Source organism: Podarcis raffonei, chromosome 18 (assembly GCF_027172205.1).
Source record: "Podarcis raffonei isolate rPodRaf1 chromosome 18, rPodRaf1.pri, whole genome shotgun sequence".
Taxonomy (NCBI): domain Eukaryota; kingdom Metazoa; phylum Chordata; class Lepidosauria; order Squamata; family Lacertidae; genus Podarcis; species Podarcis raffonei.
This window is the reverse complement of record NC_070619.1, coordinates 1,795,402-1,818,498: the sequence shown is the minus strand read 5'-3', so window position 1 is coordinate 1,818,498 and position 23,097 is coordinate 1,795,402. Positions and strand designations below refer to the sequence as shown.

Here is a 23,097-nt window from a genome sequence, read left to right as displayed (position 1 = left end):
TAAGGAAGAGCAAACGTCTTTAATAGCTGAGAGGCCTTCAGAGAACCAGCGGGCTCCCCATACACCTCTGCAAAGACGGGTTACCCACGTTTTCTACACCAAGGTCGAATCTTTCCCCGTGCCCGCCGTTTTGCGGGCGAGCACATTCCTCATTTCCTGTGTGACGCCGTTCCATGGCTTCCCGTGGGTTTGCAGGAGGCCGGACTCCACCGAGAGGGTCCGGTGCATCCGGGGAGCGCTGTAGCAATCCTTTTCCAGGGTTAGCTCTGCGCTCCCCGACGAGGTGACGTTGCTGCTGGCCGGTGTGGTGAGGTGGGACTTCTGTTCAAGGAACGGCGGGTAGGAAAACTCCCGGTGAATCTCTGGGCGCGGCCGGGGAGCAGGCATGCCCTTGGTGTTGTTGAGGGGGGCAGCGGGCAGCTCCCCGCTACGGGCCGAGTCGTTCTCGTAGAGGGTGTGTGAGAGCTCGCCCTGGCTGAGCCCCGTGGCTTTGGCAGCGCGGATCAGGGCGTGCGTCACAGTGATGAAGAGGACCAGGATGCCCGACGAAAGGACGCAGGCGCTGGTGATCCCGGTTTCAGTCTCAAACTGCACCAGCATGTACATGGAGAGAGCTGGAATCGAGGGCGAGAGGATGCAATTTAATCCACAGCAGTGGTTTTTTTATACAGATAAAAAAGAGACTGCCTGCAGAGTAAACCATGGTTTGCTTTAACCAGGTTTGACTGTGTTTGGACAGCACAGGAGGCCACTGCGGTTTGTTCAACTAGGGTTGCTATATATCCTCTTTTTCCTAGGCACAACCTCTTTTTCATGGGTATGTAAAATGAGAGCTGTTATAGCGATCCAAAGTTAAAGTCGACAAATGTGTCCTCTTTCTACTCTTCAAAATATGGCAACCCATTTCAACAAATCCGCAGCAGTGATTTTTTTTTAATAAAAAGGATAATGCTTGCACAGTAAACCATGGTTTGCTTTAACAACATTTGACTGTTCGGACAGACCAGGATGCCACGGAGTGCTTTTAACTGTGGTTTGTTCAACAGACTGCATGTTTTCTGGCAGGTAAGCACTAGAATTAGAGAGGGGGCACAACTTAATATACATCAGTGATAAAAAAGAAGTCTGTACAGTAAACCGCAGTTTGCTTTAAAAATGTTTCTGTTGGTTTTAAATGCCTGCATTATTTTTTTAAAATGGAAGTATTTCTAGATTTACACACACACACATAAGAACATAAGAGCAAGCTGGGTCAGGCCAGTGGCCCATCTAGTCCAGCATCCTGTCGTCACAGTAGCCAGCCAGGTGCCTGGGTTAAACCTGCAAGCAGGTCCCCAAAATGAGAGCCCTCTCCCCTCCTGAGGTTTCCTGCAACTGGGAGCCAGAAGCATTGCTGCCTCAGACCATGGAGACTGAGAACAGCCATCACGGGTCACAGCCCCTGAGAGTTGCCTCCTCCATAAATCTACCTAATCTTTTAAAATCATCCAAGCTGGCAGCCATCACTCCGTCCTGTGGCAATGAGTCACGTAGTTTAACTCTGTGCTACATATAGAGGTCCTTCCTTTTATCTGTCCCGAATCTTTCAACATTCACCTTCCTAGGATGTCCATGTTTGTTGCTGGAGAGGAAGGAAAATTTCTGCCTATCCACTTTCTCCATCGTTTTATAAGCTTCTATCCTGTCGACTTTTACTTGCCGTTTCCCCAAACCAAAAAGCCCCCAGCACTGCAAACTTTCCTCATAGGGGAGTCAGTCTGCCCGCTTTCTCTGAACCTTTTCCCACTCCCCAATATTCTTTTAGACGTGAGGCAACCAGAACTATGAGCAGCTTTCCTGCTTTCTGTATTATTTTCTAAAACAATAATAATAACAAATGTACGTTTTAAGCATTGCTCAACTTGAGGGCCTGTGAAGAGAGAAGCTTTAGCTCAGTTGGTTAGAGTGCTGATAGCACCAAGATTGCAGGTTTGATCCCCGTATGGGACAACTGCATATTCTCCACCCCCATCATTCTGCCCAGACGCTGAGGTCCAGCGCCAAGGGCCTTCTGGCGGTTCCCTCACTGCGAGAAGCAAAGCTACAGGGAACCAGGCAGAGGGCCTTCTCGGTGGTGGCACCCACCCTGTGGAACGCCCTCCCAGCAGATGTCAAGGACATAAACAACTACCTGACATTTAGAAGACATCTGAAGGCAACCCTGTTCAGGGAAGTTTTTAATGTGTGACATTTTAATGTATTTTTAATCTACGTTGGAAGCCGCCCAGAGTGGCTGGGGAAGCCCAGCCAGATGGGCGGGGTACAAATAAATTATTATTATTATTATTATTATTATTATTATTATTGCATTGCAGGAGGTTGGACTAGATGACTCTAGGGGTCCCTTTCAATTCTAGGGTTCCTGAATTAGAGCCAGCTTTCTTTGAAAGCGCTTTTGCCCTGGTCCCACCAGCAGAGGGTGGGGAAGAGCTAGTCTAAGGAGTGGGCAGGGGGAGGAGCCAAACTCACCTGCCAGGTAGGCCGAGACCCCGCAGCAAAACAGGCCCACAGCCACGTGACGCACCTTCCGGCTGTCCACGAGGAACCAGTCGCCCCTGCGGCAGGAGGAAGGAACAGAAACCTGTGGTTAATTCATTTTCACGTATTTATATGCAACGCCTCTGTGGTATCGCCTCGAGCTTTAGGGAGTTACATCAGCGAAGCAAGGGGTGGGGGTCTCTGCCCCAAAGAGATTACACACTGCACCAAGCTAAGCAGTGGGTTCCTTACCTGGGATTCCTGCATTGCAGTGGGTCGGACTAGATAACCCTTGGGGGTCCCTTCCCTATGATTCTAATGCATGGTGTGCTCTGTGTGTTGCCCCTTCCCAAATCCTTTGTAGCCTCTCGTTCCTTCTCCCTCCCTCTGACCCGGCAGTGCTCTTCTTAGACCACTGAGCAGACCTGCCAAACTCAACAGGCCTGGCCAACGTTGGCTCCTTGATTTCAACACGTCTCCTTTGAGTAAGACCCCTTACTCCGGTTCATGCTAAAGCGTCGATAAATATTTGTCCTAAAAGTGTTTCCACAGGACATGGGGTGTTTTTTTCCCTGGAAGGAGGGTGGTGTTAACCCCCGGTTCCCCCCAAGAATAAATCAAATATTTGCACCTCAATCGGTAACTGTGGAGATGAGGATAGCGGGACAACAGACGCCCCCACGTGAATGGTGTTTTTAAAATCCGCAATGTTGCAAAGGGACGGTGTCTTGGGAACAGAGAGAAAATATTGGACGCCCTCCCTGCTCCTTCCTCGCCTGCCATTGTCCCCAAGAATAGAGAGAGCTTTGTTTTGACCGTCCCCTACTTTCCGAAAAAAAGGAGGGGGGTTCGCTGCAGGCCTGGACGGACTTTGTTTGCAAAACTCTGAGAGAAAAAAGGAAAATGAAACAGGGAGAGAAAGCATGGAGGGGAGGGGGGAATCTCAGAAAAGAAAACCTCAAAGTGGTAATTCAGAATGACAGCGGCAATGTGGGAAAAGTTGGCGGACGTGAGCTGGAGGGATAATGAGCAGAGTTTCTCATACGGCAGGAATTTTTGGACGGGTGCAGATGGGGGCCCCAGCACTCTGTGGAGTAACGTAAAAGCCAGCATCATGCAATGGCTGATTAAGTACAGAAATTGCAGCAGCGACTGTCAAATCCACCTTCCTGCAAATGCGTTGTTGCTGTTTTTAAAAAACCAAGTTTCTAGAGCACATGACAGAAGGTGTGCCTGAAAGTGCTCCAGTATTTTTAAATTATGGATGGTTCGCCAGCTATGGCTCTTCTTAAGAAAAAAGGCAAAAAATCCCTAAGTTTTTAGGCCTTATTGACTGTACTCGACATTGCAGGGCCCACTTCAGTCTGGTTCAACTTCTGGACCTTACAGTGTGCTTGAAAATGTGTGGGCAATGCTTGCTTGAATCTGGCTGTGTGAGCGAATGCTTTTTTAAAAAAAAATGTTTCTGGATCTTTTGATCATAGACATGGCAACGCCTGCTTGAATCTGGGGTATGTGTGGCTTTTAAATCAAGTATTTATCACTATGGAGATGTGAATGTTTAAACCTTGTTTCTAGACCTTGTTGTGACACAAGATGTGCATGCAAGTTTCTAGACCTGTGTGTATGTGTGTTTAAAAACCCATGTTTCTGACCTCATGACACTACACCACATTCATGAAAGCATATCCTCCAATATTTCGCCAATGAAAATAGGGGCATCCTATTGCATAATAATAATAATAATAATAATAATAATAATAATAATCTTATTATTTATACCCTGCCCATCTAACTGGGTTGCTGCCACCACTCTGTGTGGGTTCCAACATATATAAAAGCATAATAAAACATTAAACATTAAACAGCTTCCCTCTACAGGACTTCAGATGTCTTCTAAAGGTTGTCTAGTTACTTATCTCCTTGGCTCGGGGCAGGGGGGTCATATAACTCCAGCCCTCCAACATTTCCCTCCAACATTTCTCCGATGAAATGTCCTAAGGTGAAGCGGGAAATTCCAGGATCAAATCAGAAACTGGAATGGCTTCTGTAAGTCCTGGACTGTCCCTGGAAAATAGGGGCACCTAGAAGGTCTATGGAAGTTTGTAGAACTTAGGTGTGTGTATATATATGTTTAAAACATGTTTCTAGACCTCATGACACTTGACATGCATTAAAAGTTTCTAGTCCCTATGACTGTGGGTGTCTGTGTGTTTAAAAAACCAAGTATCTAGATCTCATGATGTTGGACATGCACTGATGTGTCTCATGCTTCTAGAACAGCTCAGTTGGTAGTGCATGAGACTCTTAATCCCAGGGCTGTGAGTTTGGGCCCCGTGTTGGGCAAAAAGATCCCTGCATTGCCGGGGTTGCACTAGATAACCCTCGAGAACCGTTCCAATTCTACAGTGCTATGAATCTATATTGATTTTTATCCTTTGAATATATAAAAATACCTGTTAATTTCAACGAATTGCTGTACATCCCTGTGAACCAGAGGTTAGCTTACAATCAAGCAGTACGTACATTTTGTAAATTAAAAAACAACAATTAATCTGGCATGAGACTCTTAATCTCTGGGTCATGGGTTTGAGCCGCACATTGGGCAAAATATTCCTGCCTTGCAGGGGTTGGACTAGATGGCCCTCAGGCTCCCTTCCAACTCTACAATTCTATGATTCTATGTTTCTGGGTCTAGGCATTATGACTGGATGTGTGCGTGTTTAGAAATCCAAGTTTCTAGACCTTATGATGACCTTCAGGGAAGTGCCAGGGCAATGCCCGCTTGAATCTTAAACTCCTGCAGTTGTGGTACCAGTTCAGCCAACTTGCTCTCTGCCTTCTGCTTCCAGCAATTTAACCCTGACCTCCTGACATCCCAGCGTGTCGTTTCTGAGCCGTGCTAACGCATGTATTGCATGGCGGACGCCGTCGTTTCTTTCGTGTTTGGGGACAATTTGGACATGCCTTTGGTTAATGATTTGGAGGAGGGCGGCAAGGGGCAAGGAGAGGGGGGAGCATGAACAGCCACCTTTGACGAAGGTGAGCCAGACCCGGCCTCTGGGTCGCGTGCTCAGAAGAAGGCCTTTCTTCTGGAAGACCTGTAATAAACTCGGGGGCTACAAGACCCGGAAGCCCATGGCAAGTTAATTATGGCGAGTTCCTTGGATGGGTGGACAGATTTCATTGATATCTCATACATACAGGTAGAGCCCGAGACCCCTTAATCTCAGGGTTGTGGGTTCAAGTGCCACGCTGGGCAAAAGATTTCTGCCTCGCAGCGGGTTGGACTAGATGACCCTCGTGGTCCCTTCCAACTCTGCCATTCTATGATTGTATCTCGCTTTTCTTCCAAACCAGCTCAGGATAGGACAGCAACAGATTGAGGTTGAATCCTGACAAAACAGAAGTACTGTTTTTGGGGGACAGGAGGCAGGCAGGTGTGAGGGACTCCCTGGTCCTGAATAGGGTAACGGAGCCCCTGAAGGATCAGGTGCGCAGCCTGGGAGTCATTTTGGACTCACAGCTGTCCATGGAGGCACAGGTCAATTCTGTGTCCAGGGCAGCTGTTTATCAGCTCCACCTGGTACGCAGGATGAGACCCTACCTGCCCGCAGACTGTCTCGCCAGAGTGGTGCATGCTCTGGTTATCTCCCGCTTGGACTACTGCAATGTGCTCTACGTGGGGCTACCTTTGAAGGTGACCTGGAAACTACAACTAATCCAGAATGCGGCAGCTAGACTGGTGACTGGGAGCGGCCGCCGAGACCATATAACACCGGTCTTGAAAGACCTACATTGGCTCCCAGTATATTTCTGAACACAATTCAAAGTGTTGGTGCTGACCTTTAAAGCCCTAAATGGCCTCAGTCCAGCATACCTGAAGGAGCGTCTCCACCCCCATCGTTCTGCTCAGACACTGAGGTCCAGCTCCCTTCTGGTGGTTCCCTCGCTACGAGAAGCCAAGTTACAAGGCAGAGGGCCTTCTTGGTGGTGGCGCCCTCCCTGTGGAACGCCCTCCCACCAGATGTCAAAGAGAAAAATAACTACCAGACTTTTAGAAGACATCTGAAGGCAGCCCTGTTTAGGGAAGCTTTTAATGTTTGATGCATTACGGCATTTTAATATTTTGTTTGAAGCCGCCCAGTGTGGCTGGGGAAGCCCAGCCAGATGCGTGGAGTATAAATTAATTAATTTATTATTATTATTATTATTATTATTATTATTATTATTATTATTCGAGATGGCTTAAGAGCCCCCTCCCGCCCAAAGTAGCAAACTTCAGGCCGATGTGTCCGTCCCCCCCCCCCCGCGCCCCCGGCCCTCTTGGCCGGGCCAGTACGCACCTGTCGGGCCCCAGAGCGCCCCCCGTGGGCGCGCACCGCTCGGCGCCGCAGTAGCCGTGCAGGAGGCTGAGCAGGAGGCAGCTGAGACTCAGCACCAGGCAGAGCGAGGCCAGCACCGCCGAGAGCGGCAGCAGCACCCGGCGCGCCCCCTCGGGGAGACCCGCCGCGCCCGCCGCCCCGGCCCGGCTGCCCGCCTGGATCTGGAAGATGAGCATGGACGCCAGGACGGCCATCAGGCCGGACACGGTGCCGAAGAGCAGCAGGGCGCCCAGGGCGCGCGGCCCGTAGGGGGACGGAGGGGGCGCCGGCATGGGGCCGGGTCGGGGCCGCGGGGAGAGCCGGAGACGGGAGAAGGTCCCTGGGCGCCGTCGAGGCAGCGCTTGCGGGGCGGAGGCGAGAGCGAGCGAGCGAGCGAGCGGGGAGGCGCCTCGAAGGGGTGGGCCGATCCTGCCGCCCCCCGGTCGCCGGGCGCGGCGCCGCCTGCGCAACTCGCGCGCCTAAGGGACTAGCGCCTTGAAACTGGTCAACTGCAGCGGAGCCAGGAGCCAGGAAAGGGGGCGCTGCCTGACCCTCACCCAGTTTCCCATCGCGGCTCTGATTTTCTCCCCCCCTCCACCTTAGGGACTAGCGCCTTGGAATTTGCCAACTGCATCGGGGAGGGAGCGCAGAGATCGGGAGACGGGGCGGGGGGGGGCTCCTGCAGCGGAGGATGGAGGCGCTGGAACCATCACCGCCGTACCCGATCGCCCGTCGCAGCGCCGCCTTCGCTGCTTCCGCGGCTTAGGGACTAGCGCCTTGAAATTGACATACACCACGAATTTCGGGCAAACCTGGAACTAGACTTGGTAACCAAAACAAGGCTGATATTATGGACTTTTTGTCATTTCAACACCTGTGCAACCACTCATTCTGCCTGCCTCTGACAGTTTTGTTTTAATTTCCTCCAGCTGTTATCCTTGTTCCTGGGGGGGGGGGGTGAAAATTAAAAAATGCCTAAAGAAACAGCAACCCTGTGAAGAAAGTTAGGCTGAGAATCAGCGACTGGCACCCAAGGCCCCGGGCAACACTGGTCCCAAGCAGCTGGCAGACCTCTTAACCGGACGGCAAACCACGTTGGGGGAAAGATTCCTGCTTTGCAGGGGATGGACTAGATGACCCTCAGGGTCCCTTCCAACTCCACAATTCTATGATTCTGCCTTTTCCTCTCCTTGAAATAGGGCAAGAGCCTGCCAGCCAGATGCATAGATTCAGGTGGTGGCCGTGTTGGTCTGACACAGTCTATATATATATAAATATATATATATATATTTAAAAAAAACTTAGAGACCAACTACGTGAAAACTAGGACTAATATGTCCAGGAACCTCACCAAAATGCTAGAGAGGGTGCAACTCCACAGGCACATACCTCCACATGTGGTGGGAGTGCCCCAAAATCCAACTATTCTGGACAGCAGCCACACGAGAAATATGTAAAATAACTAAGCAAGTATTAGACATCACCCCAGAACTGGCCCTACTAAACATCTTCCAAGACAATAATGCCCACTTACACCACAAAGAACTCCTAACCCACCTACTTTCAGCAGCCAGAAGCATCATAGCCAGACACTGGAGAGACCTGTCAGGAGAAAGCATGGACCTATGGTACCAAATAGTATGGGAAACAGCCCTACTAGAAAAATTAACCAATAAATGGAAACTGACATGGGGACAAGCAGAAGAAGACGCCTTTACCCCGGTATGGCTCCCCTTTATCACATACACAGCCCAACAAGACATTGACCTAAATCCACCAACAGCATACAAATCAATATGGCTAAACTGATCCAAAACACCCACCCACCCCATTCACACATGAAAACAAAGACCATCATAGCCAACCACAAACAAACAACCACACCCTGGGCCAACCCCAACCTCTCTCACCACCAAAGGAACACAAGTGAACAGCAAAGGACGTGCACAAGCAACGCTGACACCAAACCCCACATATATTAAGTAAAATAGAAACATTGCCACCCGACCCCCCCATCTCCCCCCCTTTCTTCCTAATGTCTAAACAAATGAAACTGATTTGTAAAAATGTTACATGGAAAAGAAAAAATATGAGAGAGAGACATTGCACACACTTTTGTGCATCAACAAAATATTTAATAAAAAAGAGAGAGAGACCAATTACGTTTGTTCTTGGTATAAGCTTTCGTGTGCTGCCATCTGAAGGCAGTGCCCAAAAGAGCCTTTCTCCCCAGCGTGGGAGAGAAGCCGGTGAGCGTCCGACCCAGAGGGAAGGGTCAGCGGCCAGGCCTGCTTTCCGTGGGTGGCTTCTTCCGCCACAGAGCTCTGTTGGGGGGAAATGGGAGCCAGGCTCTAATTTTGCGGGGAAGAGATTGTTGACTTTGGCAGGACAGGCCGTCTGGGCTCCTGATGCCATGCAGCCCCTGGGATTTTCCAGGTCCCACGTCGCCAGGATCAGAGATGATGCTCTGAAGAGGCCTGAATCGGGCTCGGAAAAGAGGATTTGTGACCATTTCTCTGCCCATTTCAACAGGTCCGGTAGGCTTGCAAAGAGCGCCACAGAAACCTGCGCCACCTGTTTGGCAGGGCGCCGTTTCCCCTTTCAACGTACGCTTAGTACTTTTTATTGCTTTTTGACATTTCATTTCACTTTGCAGCAACAAAACAGACAACAAAGAACACCCTATAACCTGATCCAATACAAAATGTCATGATAAAACATAACTTTAAATTGGAACGACTTATATCAAATAAAGTAATATTCAATGATCTATTAGAATATAATAGCACACAATGAACTGGACTCTCAAAACAACAGAAAATAACAATTTAACAGAAATTCACTCTTAGCATTACGATAAATAATTACTGAACTATAATCAGTAAAAATAACTGCAAGTCACAATGCATAAAATACCACAATACATACAAAACTATGGAAAAGGATCAGATTGAGAACATGTTTTATGACATGTAGCCTGAACTCAGTCCACCCCCCAGTGAAATGGGTTGACAGAAGACTCAGACCCAAACAAAGGTGATGCCTTTCTTTGCAGAGCACATAGCCTATGAAATTTTTGCCTCAAGATGTGGAATCACAGAACCATAGAGCTGGAAGGGACCCTGAGGGTCATCCAGACCAACCCCCTCCAGTGCAGGAATCTTGCCCAACATGGGGCTTGAACCCGTGGCCGTGAGAACAAGAGCCTCATGCTCTACCGAGTGAGCTGTCCTTCACTCTGAAAAGCATTACAGGCTCTTAAAAACACATTTAAAGTACATCTCGGCCCCCCCAAGGAATCCTGGGAACTGTAGTTTACCCCCTCACAGAGCTACAACTCCCAGCACCCTTCACAAACAATGATTGCCAGGAATCTTTGTGCTTTACATGTACTGTATGACGTGAGGTTACGATGAGTGAATTATAGCGCCTGAAGAGGGCGCCAGGCCTTCTCCAGAGTCAACGGCAGGAAAGACCCAGCAAACTCAGCAGGAAAAAACAGTCAGAACTTTTAAGATCAGAAATATTCCAGATGAGAATCCCTACAGTTGGTTTTTAAGAAAATCTATAGTAGATCATTCACAATATTGGCATATTAAAGAATCATAGAATTGTAGAGTTGGAAGGGACCGCCAGGGTCATTTTCCCCAACCACCTGCACTGCAAGAATTGGCCAAGAACCTGGAGGAAAAGAAGATAGGACGCCATCTACCTCAATATTGCCTACACTGACTGGCAGCAGCTCCCCAGGATTTCAGACTCGGGACATGGCCAGCCGTACCTGGAGATGCCGGGAACTGAACTCAGGACCTTCTGAGTGCAGAAATGTGTTACAGAGCTACAGCCGTTCTCCAAACAAAGTGAGGTGGCTATTATTATTATTGAATTTATATACCGTCCTATACCCAGAGGTCTCAGGGCGGTTCACAGAATAAAATCAAAATGTAAAACCACAAAATACATAATCAAAATAAAAACAACAACCCAATAGGTAAAGGTAAAGGCACCCTTGACCATTAGGTCCAGTTGCAGACGACTCTGGGGTTGTGCGCTCATCTCGCTCTATAGGCCGAGGGAGTCGGCGTTTGTCCGCAGACAGCTTCCGGGTCATTTGGCCAGCATGACTAAGCCGCTTCTGGCGAACCAGAGCAGTGCACAAAAACACCGTTTACCTTCCCACCAGAGCGGTACCTATTGATCTACTTGCACTTTGACGTGCTTTTGAACTGCTAGATTGGCAGGAGCAGGGACAGAGCAATGGGAGATCACCCACCGACCTCCTAGGCTCTGTGGTTTAACCCACAGCGCCACCCGTGTCCCTAACAACCCAATAACCCCCCCATAAGACAAAACAAAACACATTTTAATTATTATTATAGGATGTCAAACAGATCAACCTGGCGCCTAAAGGTGTATAATGAAGGCACCAGGCGAACCTCCCTGGGGAGAGCATTCCATGAATGGGGAGCCACTGCAGAGAAGGCCCTGTTCTCGTGCTGCCGCCCTCTTGAGGAGGAGGCACATGAAAGAGGGTCTCAGAAGATGATCTCAGGGTCCAGGTGGGTTCATATGGAAAGAGGCAGTCCTTGAGGTATTGCGGTCCTGAGCCATTTAAGGCTTTATAGGTCAAAACCAGCACTTTGGATTGGGCCCGGAAATTAATTGGCAGCCAGTGCAGTTGGACCAGGATTGGTGCAATATGCTCAAACAGTCTTGCTCCGGTGAGCAACCTGGCCGCTGAATTCTGCACCGGCTGAAGTTTCCAAACCGTTCTAATCCTCATGATTTTAAGTGGTTATTTTAAACAGGAAATTTATTGTTAGCCGCCCTGAGCCCGGCTTCAGCTGGGGAGGGCGGGATATAAATAAAATTATTATTATTATTATTATTATTATTATTATTATTATTATTATTATTCTACATAGTCAAATACAGCTGGTCCATATAACTCTGTACTGTCCGCACAGACTGGCAGCAGCTCTCAAAGGTTTTCAGTGGGGGGGGGCATACCCAGTCTCTATCTGGCAGTGCCAGGAATCAATGCCTGCATTTTGTCTCTGGAACTGCAGACCCTCCAAGTGACCCTATTTTCCAGGGACAGTCCTAGATTGACAGAAGCAGTCCTGGCTTCTGATTTGATCCCAGAATGTCCCGCTTTTCCTTAGGACGTCCCTGCAGTGGTACCTCTGGTTAAGTACTTAATTCGTTCCAGAGGTCCATTCTTAACCTGAAACTGTTCTTAACCTGAAGCACCACTTTAGCTAATGGGGCCTCCTGCTGCTGCTGTGCCGCCGGAGCACGATTTCTGTTCTCATCCTGAAGCAAAGTTCTTAACCCGAGATACTATTTCTGGGTTAGCGGAGTCTGTAACCTGAAGCGTATGTAACCTGAAGCATATGTAACCCAAGGTACCACTGTATTATCATCAGACAAATGTGGGAGGGTGGGGAGTTTGGTGACCCCTGAGCCAAGGAGATAAGCTACAACGTTTAGAAGACACTTGAAGGCAGTTTTTAAGGTTTAATGTTCTGCTGTGTTTTATATCCAGTGTCTACTGGAAGCTGCCCAGAGTGGCTGGGGCAACCCAGTCAGATGGGTGGGGTAATAATAATAATAATAATAATAATTTATTATTTATACCCTGCCCATCTGGCTGGGCCTCCCCAGCCACTCTGGGCGGCTTCCATAGAAACCAAAAATACAGTAAAATATCACACGTTAAAAGCTTCCCTGAACAGGGCTGCCTTAAGATGTCTTCTGAATGTCAGGTAGTTGTTTATCGCTTTGACATCTGCTGGAAGGGCGTTCCACAGGGCGGGCGCCACTACCGAGAAGGCCCTCTGCCTGGTTCCCTGTAGCTTTGCTTCTCGCAATGAGGGAACCACCAGAAGGCCCTCGGCGCTGGACCTCAGCGTCCAGGCAGAAGGTTGGGGTGGAGACGCTCCTTCAGGTATACTGGACCGAGGCCGTTTAGGGCTTTAAATGTCAGCACCAACACTTTGAATTGTGCTCGGAAACGTACTGGGAGCCAATGTAGGTCATTCAAGACCGGTGTTATATGGTCTAGGCGGCCGCTCCCAGTCACCAGTCTAGCTGCCGCATTCTGGATTAGTTGTAGTTTCCGAGTCACCTTCAAAGGTAGCCCCACGTAGAGTGCATTGCAGTAGTCCAAGCGGGAGATATCCAGGGCATGCACCACTCTGGTGAGACAGTCCGCAGGCAGATAGGGTCTCAGCCTACGTACCAGATGGAGCTGGTAAACAGCTGCCCTGGACACAGGTTTGACCTGTGCCTCCATGGACAGCTGTGAGTCCAAAATGACTCCCAGGCTGCGCACCTGGTCCTTCAGGGGCACAGTTACCCCATTCAGGACCAGGGAATCCTCCACACCTGCCCGGCTCCTGTCACCCCAAAACAGTACTTCTGTCTTGTCAGGATTCAACCTCAATCTGTTAGCCGCCATCCATCCTCCAACCGCCTCCAGACACTCACACAGGACCTTCACCGCCTTCACTGGTTCTGATTTAAAAGAGAGGTAGAGCTGGGTATCATCCGCATACTGATGAACACCCAGGCCAAACCTCCTGCTGATCTCTCCCAGCGGCTGCATGTAAATGTTGAAAAGCATGGGGGAGAGGACAGAACCCTGAGGCACCCCACAAGTGAGAGCCCAGGGGTCTGAACACTCATCCCCCACCACCACTTTCTGAACACGGCCCAGGAGGAAGGAGCGGAACCACTGTATGACAGTGCCCCCAGCTCCCAGCCCCTCAAGACGGTCCAGAAGGATGTTATGGTCGATGGTATCAAACGCCGCTGAGAGATCCAGCAGAACTAGGAAACAGCTCTCACTATATAAATAATATAATTATTTATATTATTTATAATTATAGTATACATAATATAATTGCTATTATTATTATTATTATTATTATTATTATTAAGGACACCCCTCTTTTCACTGGATAAATGTTGGGGGGTATGTCAGCGTGCAGAATGGCTTTGACTGGCCGGCTAAACCAGGTGAGGGCAGCTCAAATCCTTGGTGACTTAGGGACATCCCTGCCTGCAAAGTCAGGCTCTGGTGAAGAGAGTGGATGAGGTCAAGAGGGGGGTCCAATGGTCAAGAAGTCTCCAGAGGTAAGTGAGGGGCAGACGGGGCTCGTCCACCTGGAAAGGGAGTCCATCTGCGAGAAGGAAACTCTGATCCTAAATCTCCACTGCCTTGCAGAATATCTTTGGGAGAAGATAAAGGCTCAATTCACAAGTTCACAAGTCCCTAAGGCGGTTGGAGGGCGCCTTGCACGCCTCCTTCTGGCAACTCCTGCAGCCAAGCTGGTGCCAAACGTCTTGCTCTGCTTTCCTTTGGACCCCCTCAGCGAGCCCAAGAGGGGGGTCTTGTCACCTGGGCAGCCCAGGACCCCCAGACCCACAGCCCAGGCTTGCACCCCGGGGAGACAAACAAATGCCAACCATGTTCTGCCTTGAAGCCTAGACTGAGGGTGCTTCAACATGGGGTGCCCTCCGAGGCAGTAAACATGCATCTTTCTAGGGACTGTGGTTAAATCTTCCAATTCTGCAAAGAGGGGCAGGCAATTAACCGGGGTGTTAATGAACTAATCCTAATGGTTTAATTGCTAATCTTAATTGCTCCCAGAGATGGTGGGGGGAGAATCACTTCTGATGCATTTGTCCTCTGCAGACCCTGCTCCCCGAAAGCAATGTGCAGATGTGTTTCTTCTGGACCTGCCCCCCGCCCCAAATCAGTTTACTTTGCAAGTAAACTGGTCCTGAGGATAGAGAACGACTGTGGCCAACGTCATGTGTGCACTGCTTCCCAAACCATCAGTCAATGGGAGTGTGCCTGAGCCGGCAGGCTCCTCTTAAGTTTTTATTTTCTTTTGTTTTTTGCATTAACACCCCCCCCCGTCATAATGTTTGATTGGTTTCATTTTACTTTCCAGTGTCCATCATAAAATGTTTAAAAGCAGGACTGAGTTCCCTTACCTTTTAAAAAATTATAGAGATAGATAGATGATAGATAGATGATAGATAGATAGATAGATAGATAGATAGATAGATAGATAGATGATAGATAGATAGATGATAGATAGATATAGATATAGATAGATGGTAGAGATAGATAGATGATAGATGATTAATAATAATAATAATAATAATTTATTTATACCCCACCCATCTGGCTGGGTTTCTCCAGCCACTCTGGGTGGCTCCCAACAGAATATTAAAATCCAATAACCTATTAAACATTAAAAGCTTCCCTAAACAGGGCTGACATCTGGTGGGAGGGCGTTCCACAGGGTGGGCTCCACTAATGAGAAGGCCCTCCGCCTGGTTCCCTGTAACTTGGCTTCTCACAGGGAGGGAACTGCCAGAAGGCCCTCGGCGCTGGAGACGCTCCTTCCGGTATACTGGACTGAGGCTGTTTAGGGCTTTAAAGGTCAGCACCAATACTTTGAATTGTGCTCGGATCAGGAAACTTTTTCAGACCATGTGGTGGGCTGGACTATATTGGGGGGGGGATGAACAAATTCCTATGCCCCACAAATAACCCAGAGCTGCATTTTAAAGAAAATAACACATTCTACTCATGTAAAAACATGCTGATTCCCAGACCGTCCACGAGCCAGATTGAGAAGTCGATTGGGCCGCATCCAGGCCCCAGGGCCTTAGGTTGCCTACCCCTGTGATAGATAGTCTGGGGGGGTTGGGATGGATATACAGTCATACCTCAGGTTACAGACGCTTCAGGTTGTGTTATTACGGGTTGCGCACCGCGCCGAACCCAGAAGTACCAGAATGGGTTACTTCTGGGTTTCGGTGCTTGCGCATGCACAAAGCACTAAATCGTTCTTTGCGCATGAGCAGAAGCGCCGATTCGCAACCCGCGCATGTGCAGACGCGGCGCTGCGGGTTGCGGACGCTGTGGGTTGTGAACGTGCTTCCTGCACATATCACATTCACAACCCAAGCGTCCACTGTATACCCAATGCCTGAGTGCAAAACCCACCTATATCTGTGATCAATAAAGTTGCGGCCATTTCTAATCCAGATCTTTGTTGGCTTAAGTTTATTGATCACATCTTACATTTAGCCGCTGCTGGTGCATTTGTGTGTGTGACACTGCGACTGGGCCCACAGTGAACAAAGAAAGAAACTTCGTGGTGAGTTCTCCCACCTTTTCCCCCCAGAAAAAAATCACTGCTTTGAGAGGAAAGGGAGTACTGAAAAATGAGAGAAAGGAACAAGCTCATAATCTCTCTTTCGAAGGACACAGGGTACCAGATCAGCCCTTTCCTGGGCTGTCACATCTCCGCTACACTCCCTCCTACTCTCCTGGCCTCCTGCCAACCGGGCGCATGTAACCGGAGGCTCTGGGTTGCATCAGTTTCCCCTCCAGCACTTGTAAACACAAAACTTTCTCTGGGGACTCTCTGGCTGTCTCTCGTTCTCCAAGGATGGGGGATTCAGCAACCAGAGAGACCTCTCTTATCAGAGAGAGAGAGAGAGAGAGAGAGAGGTTTGCCGTGCACGATGGAAAGAGGAGTAAGCCCTCTAGTCTTGCACAGACACTGTTACAATCAGAGAATTATAGAATTGCGGAGTTGGGACCCCCAAGGGCCTTCTAGTCCAGCCCCCTGCAATGCAGCAACCTTTTGGCCAATGTGAGGCTTGAACCCACGTGTGTCAGTTTGGAGTTCCAGTATGAGGTTGTTAGAAGTGAAGCATGGGGGAAATAGGGAAATCTTTATTCTGGATTAATCCGCCCGGGACACACTTGTCCCTGTTTGATAAGATTGCAGGCCTTTCAAGCGGGAGCTCAGCAAATTCGGACCAGATTTTAAAGGGCTAAAATGGGGCTGCAAACTTGAACTGGTGTATGTCTGCAAAATGAGAAGTGGGGGATCCTGTCACTTGTACTAAATCAGCATCTTGGGGGGGGGGTAATACCAAGGGTCCAAGAAATACCCTTCACACACTGCATAGTTAAACTATGGAACTCACTGCCACTGGAAGCAGCGATGGAAGCCACCCTAGATGGCATGAAAGAGGATTAGAGAAATTCATGGAGGAGGAAGAGGTTGCCAATAGCTTTCAGCCACGATGCCTAGGCATCTCTTTGGTCTGATCCGGCACATTCCTGCTATTTTCTGACTCTGGGGCAGAATCTCCTGCAGGGCCTCAGATTTTCATTTTCCGCATTTCTTGTGCCTTGAGGTGTGTGTCTCTGAGAACGCAAAGAGTGCTTGACTGTTTGAGGAAGACAACCACACGTCTCTGTGTGACATTCCCTCATTGTCCTCCTTGCCAACTGTACCCAGACTTTTAAAGGGAGGCAGTTTGTCTACATTTGCCTGGTTTTTCTCCTATTGGCTTTTCTTTGTAAGCTCCTCCAAGTGCAGAGAAATTTGTTGGTTTAAATGATTTTTAATGCCACTTTGGCTAAAAACCACAACAAGACACCCTCCCCTCAGGCTTGCAAATGACAAGCTGAAAAGATAACAGCACAAAAGGAAAACGGATTGGGAGGGAGAAAGAAATAAGCAAGTTCAGAGCCAAGTTTTTAGCTACCTGTTATCAGTGTAACTCTGTAAACTGCATCCACCATACTCTGAAATCAATGGCACAGCTACCTTGATTCCAGTGGGTCCATTCTGAGTGGAGCTGAGTTGGAAGGGACCACAGGGGCCATCTAGTCCAGCCCCCTGAAATGCAGGAATCTTTTGCCCAACCCACGACCCTGAGATTAAGAGTCTCATGCTCTACTGACTGACTATCCCAGTGTTCTATTTACCTGTTTATTACATTTATTACATTCGCATACCCACCCACGCCATCCAAGCAAGTTTTCTGCGTGGTGTACGCAAAGAATAAAATACAATTCATATTTAAAAAACAAAAAGCCAAATACAACAAAGGAGCTAAATCAGAAAACACAGAATACAAATCTTTAAACTCAGTGAGTGCTGCCTTTTCTCTTTGCTTTACTTTAAGCGCATCGCGTGTCTGACTCACGTGTGAAAGCGGCGTTTCAGAAGCGTGTTTGAAACCACGTGGTGGGCGGGGCCAGCAGGCGTTCTGAGGGCGGGGCGTGCGCGGAGGTGACTGTGTACCTTTCTGCCCGCCCCACCCCTCTCTCTCTGTCAGCCAATCGAGCCTGCATATGCAAACGACCCGGCCGAATCCGGCCCAATCAGAAAGCGAGGGGGCGCGGCTATGCAAAAGAGGAGTCTTCCCATTCTGAGCCCAGATGCCGGAGGCGAGTGAGGCGCGGAGTGTCGCGGGCGAGCTTTGGGCAAGGGCGCTTTGCAACAGCAATCATCATATTTCAGTGTTTGCAATTCGTACAATGCTGTTTGCAAGAAGAGGACCCCACCGGGCAGCGGCGCCGGGGCAGAGGATCTGCTACTGAGGCGGAGAGCTTGGCTTTTCCCCCGGCAGAGGGATAGCAGGACCGCACACCTGAGCACAGGTGCGTCAGGTAAGCCCCAGGGGAGGCGAGGACTCCAAAGAATGAATGGGCTGGCGAAGCTTAGAGAGAGAGGTGTGTTGGTTGGGGTGGGGGACACCTGGAAGGCTGGGAAGGCTCAGAGGTCTCCACGCCTGCCATCCTTGCAGGAAACGGGTCCTCCTGATGCACCTCGGTATTGTCTACACTCGCTGGAAGTGGCTCTCGGGAGTTTCAGAATGGGAGTTCAACTTGGGGTCGAACCTGGGATTCCTGCATTGCAGGGGTTGGACTAGATGACCCTTGGAGTCCCTTCCAACTCTATAATTCTATGATTGCATATATATAAAATCATCATCATCATTATTTATAAAGTGCTGTAGATTTGCTGGGTGCTGTAGAGAGATTCAAATCTTTGCACCGTTTCTGCAGGAAGCCTTGTCCTCTTGATAGTTGTGGCACTAAAGGAAAACGGAATGGGGAGGGGAAAGGAAAGCAAGTGAGAGCAGGTGCAAATCGAAAGACGAAAAGCAAAATAACCTTTCGGAGTTACGGTGTGGTAACCCCAATTTGCAGACGGGCTCTGAATTTCCTTCTGACATGGAGGCGTTGTGCTGTTCTTATTTATGGTGTCAGGCATGGGAGGCAAGAGAGTTATCTAGTCTGGTCCCACCACAAATCCATCTCTCCAAATTCTTGCAAGGACAAAACGGGGAAATTAAAGGATGTTAGATAAGTGATCCAGCCTTCTGCTTAATGGGGGTGAGGGAAGATTAAACATATTAATTCTCCCCTCTCCTCCAATCTCCCAATCTTCTCCATCTTTCCCTAGAGGAGATAGACTCAGTTGTTAAGCTTGGGTCTCCTTTCTAAAATCTAATCCCAATTTCTTTAACAAAAAAGGGGAGGATTTTTGGGGATTTGTGGGAAGTTTTAAATAGCAACTCAGCGTTACAATCTGCGGAGAGTTGTCGCTTTTCCTTCATAAGGATTTTTTATATCATTTTATAACGTATATAAAACAGAGAGAGCGGTTATAACCACAGATGCAAACTGAAAGATGAGGAGCAAAACTTTAAAACAGGTGTGTCGAATGAGCACAATTGCGCGTGGGTTAAAATAGCAAGTCCAAGTATATAATATTGGCGTTACCTGATGATCAAGTAGAGATCCATATTTGCCAGGCATGGAGAAATGTCAAATAATAAAAAAGAGGTTCTAGTCCTTGCCAATATCTCAAATTTTCATGTAATTTTCTCCATTCTTGAAAGGTGAGTAGCACCAAGCATCCCGTGTCAGATTATGGGCTGTTTTTCACTGAGTTGCAATTACTATTTCATTTCATTTCACTTTTAATTTGTGTACTGCCTTTCTATACACAAGTCGGGCATCTGAGTACACACCCATTATCTAATTCTATCTTTCAAAAGGTGTCATTTTTTTTCTAAAATACAGTATAAAAACTGAGTTTTTGACTTACACTGTGGTTTTTACATTGCAATTTTTTTAGAACTGCCATGAGATATGCAGATAAATGGTGGTATACAGATTTAATAAATAAAAATAAAATTTGCAAGCTGAAGAAACAACAAAATAGACAGCCAAGATCACATACCTAATAACAATCTCATCCAATGCAAAAAAGTCACAATGAAAACATAACTTTAAAATAAACAACATATCAAATAAAGCAATATTCAATAATCCATTGGAATATAATAGTAAACGGTAAAATTAAATATCAGCAAATAATCATTAAACAGTTTACACTTAACAATTACAACAAAGAATTGACCAGACTTTAATCAATAAAAATAATAGCAACTCACAATGCATAAAATACCACAAAACATACAAACCATGGAAAAGGATCAGATTGAGAAACAAGGACACACAATTTACAGAATTATTTTTTTTAAATATCCCTGAACTTCTCTCTTCCCAACTGCTTCTGCTGTTCCTAAAGTCATGGTCTGCAAAGTTTTTGCAATGCCTCCATTCCCTTGTCCTTGCAATGAGAAGAGTGATTTTTGAAAAATTTAAGGCGATTCCATGACCACCGTGAACTGTACTTCCCCCCCCCACATCTACAATCTTCTGTCGCATCAGTAATGTGTCTGGAACTGCACAAGTTTGGGATGTCTCATGGCAAATTGCAGACTTTCCCTAAAACCGGCTAAGAATAGGGGTTTTTTAAGAAATGAAACAAGTACAAACAAAGATTGTTTTAAAATAAACGGCAGGTGCACATTTTCGTAAGGTGGAAAAGCTTGTCTAAACAAAAATGGCTTTCCGGAAAGAGAAAGTACTGAGAGCGGGCCCTTGATAAATCTCAGCACATATTTATTTCATAAAATTTATATACCGCTTGATTGGGAACAAACAAACAAACAAACCTCAAAGTGCTTTACAAAGAGAATGAGAACAATAAGGTAAAAACTACTCTTTAAAACATTCAAATGATAAAATCAACAAGATACTAAAAATGTATTAAAAGATACAGCAACATTTGATGTGTCCGGTTCGGCTTTGCCTAACAAACGTGTTTTAGCAGGTGCTGGAAAAAAAGATACGTGCTGCGCTGGTGTCAACGGGCAGGGAATTCCGGAGTGTAGATGCTGCCACGATAAAAGATTGATTTCTTGCAAAAGGGGAGCGGGTATTATGCCGGCACCTGTAAGTCGTCCCAATGCCACGGTTCCAAACTATGGAGAAGGCATGTAAGGGGTTGGACGATCACACAGGTAAACTGGTCCCAAGTTTTTAAGGCCTTTCTTGAGCTCAGTAGCAAACTGGCAACCAGTGCAGATCTCTGAGCAGAGGTCTTATATATGCTGACAAGGTCACATCAAAAGCCCTGCTTTGAGTTACTGTGGAGAGAGCATCTGATATTTTAGGCACCTGCCGGAGTAACTCTTGAGCAGGGGTCAGCAATTTTTTTCAGCAGGGGGCCGGTCCACTGTCCCTCAGACCTTGTGGGGGGCCGGACTATATTTTGGAAAGGAAAAAAAAAGAACGAATTCCTGTGCCCCACAAATAACCCAGAGATGCATTTTAAAGAAAAGGACACATTCTACTCATGTAAAAACATGCTGATTCCCAGACCACCTGTGGGCTGGATTGAGAAAGCGATTGGGCTGGATCCGGCCCCCGGGCCTTAGTTTGCCTGCCCATGCTCTTGAGAATCCTGTTTCCTGAGCTCTCTAGAGCTTGATATAGTTGTGCCCAAGCCTTGAACTTTGTAGTGGGCATGGACGTAGCCAATATATTGGGGGGGAGCTTTTGTGAAGGGGGGCAGAACCTCAGATTTGTATTGATTTTGATTTAATGGGGGGCAGCTGCCCCCCTCAGCTATGCCCGTGGTAGCAGATGGGCAGCAAGTGCGATTTCCGCAAGAAAGGTGTGTGTTTATTTTTCATACCCCGTCCATCTGACTGGGTTGCCCCAGCCACTCTGGGCGGCTTTCAGCTTATATAAAAACATAATCAAACATTAAACATTAGAAAGCTTCCCTGTACAGGGCTGCCTTCAGATGTCTTCTAAAAGTCAGATACAGTGGTACCTCGGGTTACATACGCTTCAGGTTACAGACTCCGCTAACACAGAAATAGTACCTCGGGTTAAGAACTTTGCTTCAGGATGAGAACAGAAATCGTGCTCTGGCGGCGCGGCAGCAGTGGGAGGCCCCATTAGCTAAAGTGCTGCTTCAGGTTAAGAACAGTTTCAGGTTAAGAACGGACCTCCAGAACGAATTAAGTACTTAACCCAAGGTTAAGTACTGTAGTTCTTTATCTCCTTGATATCTGATGGGAGGGTGTTCCACAGGGCGGGCACCACCACTGAGAAGGCCGCCTGCCTGGCTCCCTCTAATCTCACTTCTTGCAGTGAGGGAACTGCCAGAAGGCCCTCGGAGCTGGACCTCCGTGTCTGGGACGGACGAGGGGGGTGGAGACAGGGCCGAAGCATTGCAGGGTAACGTTGCAGGATTGTAGCCCAAGTCGTATCTAGCTGAGTCTCCTGCTTTCAACAGTGGGCAGTCAAGGTGTCTCCAGGAAGCTGATCATGGGAAATGTGCACAAAATGATGCACAGCGTGGATAAAATTAACAGGGAGAAGTTTTTGTTCCTCTCTTGTGCCCTTCCAAGGAGAGCTTGCAATGAAGGTGGATGTTGTAAGTCTCCAGACAGACAAAAGGAAGGCTGCTTTAGGCAGCACAGAGAATTCAGACTCCTCTTTTCCAGGGACATTCCTGGATTTACAGAAGCCGTCCGGTTTCTGATTTGATCCCAGAATGTCCTGCTTTTCCTTAGGATGTCCCTATTTCCATCTGAGAAGTGTTGGAGGGTCTGGAGTTATGTGACCCCCGAGCCAAGGAGATAAGTAACTAGACGATATGATAATCTTTATTGCCATTGTCCCATCCAGAACAACGAAACTGAAAATCTACACCAGACATTCAGAAACCAACAAACCTGCTATCCCAGCCTGGTTAGCCCCCTAAAAACTCTGATACCCCATCATTAAATGCACTACCACCTGAAGGCAGCCCTTTCCGGGGGAGGGGCATCTGGCTGGTCATTTATTTTGACCGGAGACTGGACTAGATGGGCCCAGGCCCCTTTGGGACCTGCTGCAGAGACCTTCTTAAGTGGGAAAAACCCCGAAATCATGCTCTTTCCCCACAAGGGAGCATTAAGCAGTAAATGCTCCTCCAGCTTCTCTCCTCCCCACCTGAAATTAATTTCT

General features: G+C 47.9%; 2 protein-coding genes across 2 annotated transcripts in view; one reads left to right on the top strand and one right to left on the bottom strand.

The window, feature by feature from the left end:
• On the bottom strand, positions 1-7,238 carry TMEM221 (transmembrane protein 221). The gene is made up of 3 exons (XM_053372390.1): positions 6,864-7,238; positions 2,509-2,594; positions 1-614 (listed from the first exon to the last, which is right to left on the bottom strand). The coding sequence occupies exons 1-3, from the start codon at positions 7,172-7,174 to the stop codon at positions 94-96; spliced, it is 918 nt and encodes a 305-aa protein (XP_053228365.1). The 5' UTR covers positions 7,175-7,238; the 3' UTR covers positions 1-93.
• Positions 7,239-18,202: 10,964 nt separating this feature from the next.
• The window catches only part of MEF2B (myocyte enhancer factor 2B), a 44,972-nt gene continuing 40,077 nt past the window's right edge, over positions 18,203-23,097 (top strand). The window contains exon 1 of the mRNA XM_053372597.1: positions 18,203-18,384. The gene's annotated coding sequence lies outside the window, so the exon portion shown is untranslated. The remainder of the gene's footprint in view (positions 18,385-23,097) is intronic.

Bases quoted from the DNA above. Each gene is read 5' to 3' on its own strand.
- TMEM221 (XM_053372390.1), bottom strand. From the start codon at position 7,174: ATGCCGGCGCCCCCTCCGTCCCCCTACGGGCCGCGCGCCCTGGGCGCC. The intron at 2,595-6,863 runs GTGCGTACTGGC...CTCCTGCCGCAG, and splicing joins GGCGCTCTGGGGCCCGACAG to GGGCGACTGGTTCCTCGTGG. The intron at 615-2,508 runs GTGAGTTTGGCT...CCTCGATTCCAG, and splicing joins GGTCTCGGCCTACCTGGCAG to CTCTCTCCATGTACATGCTG.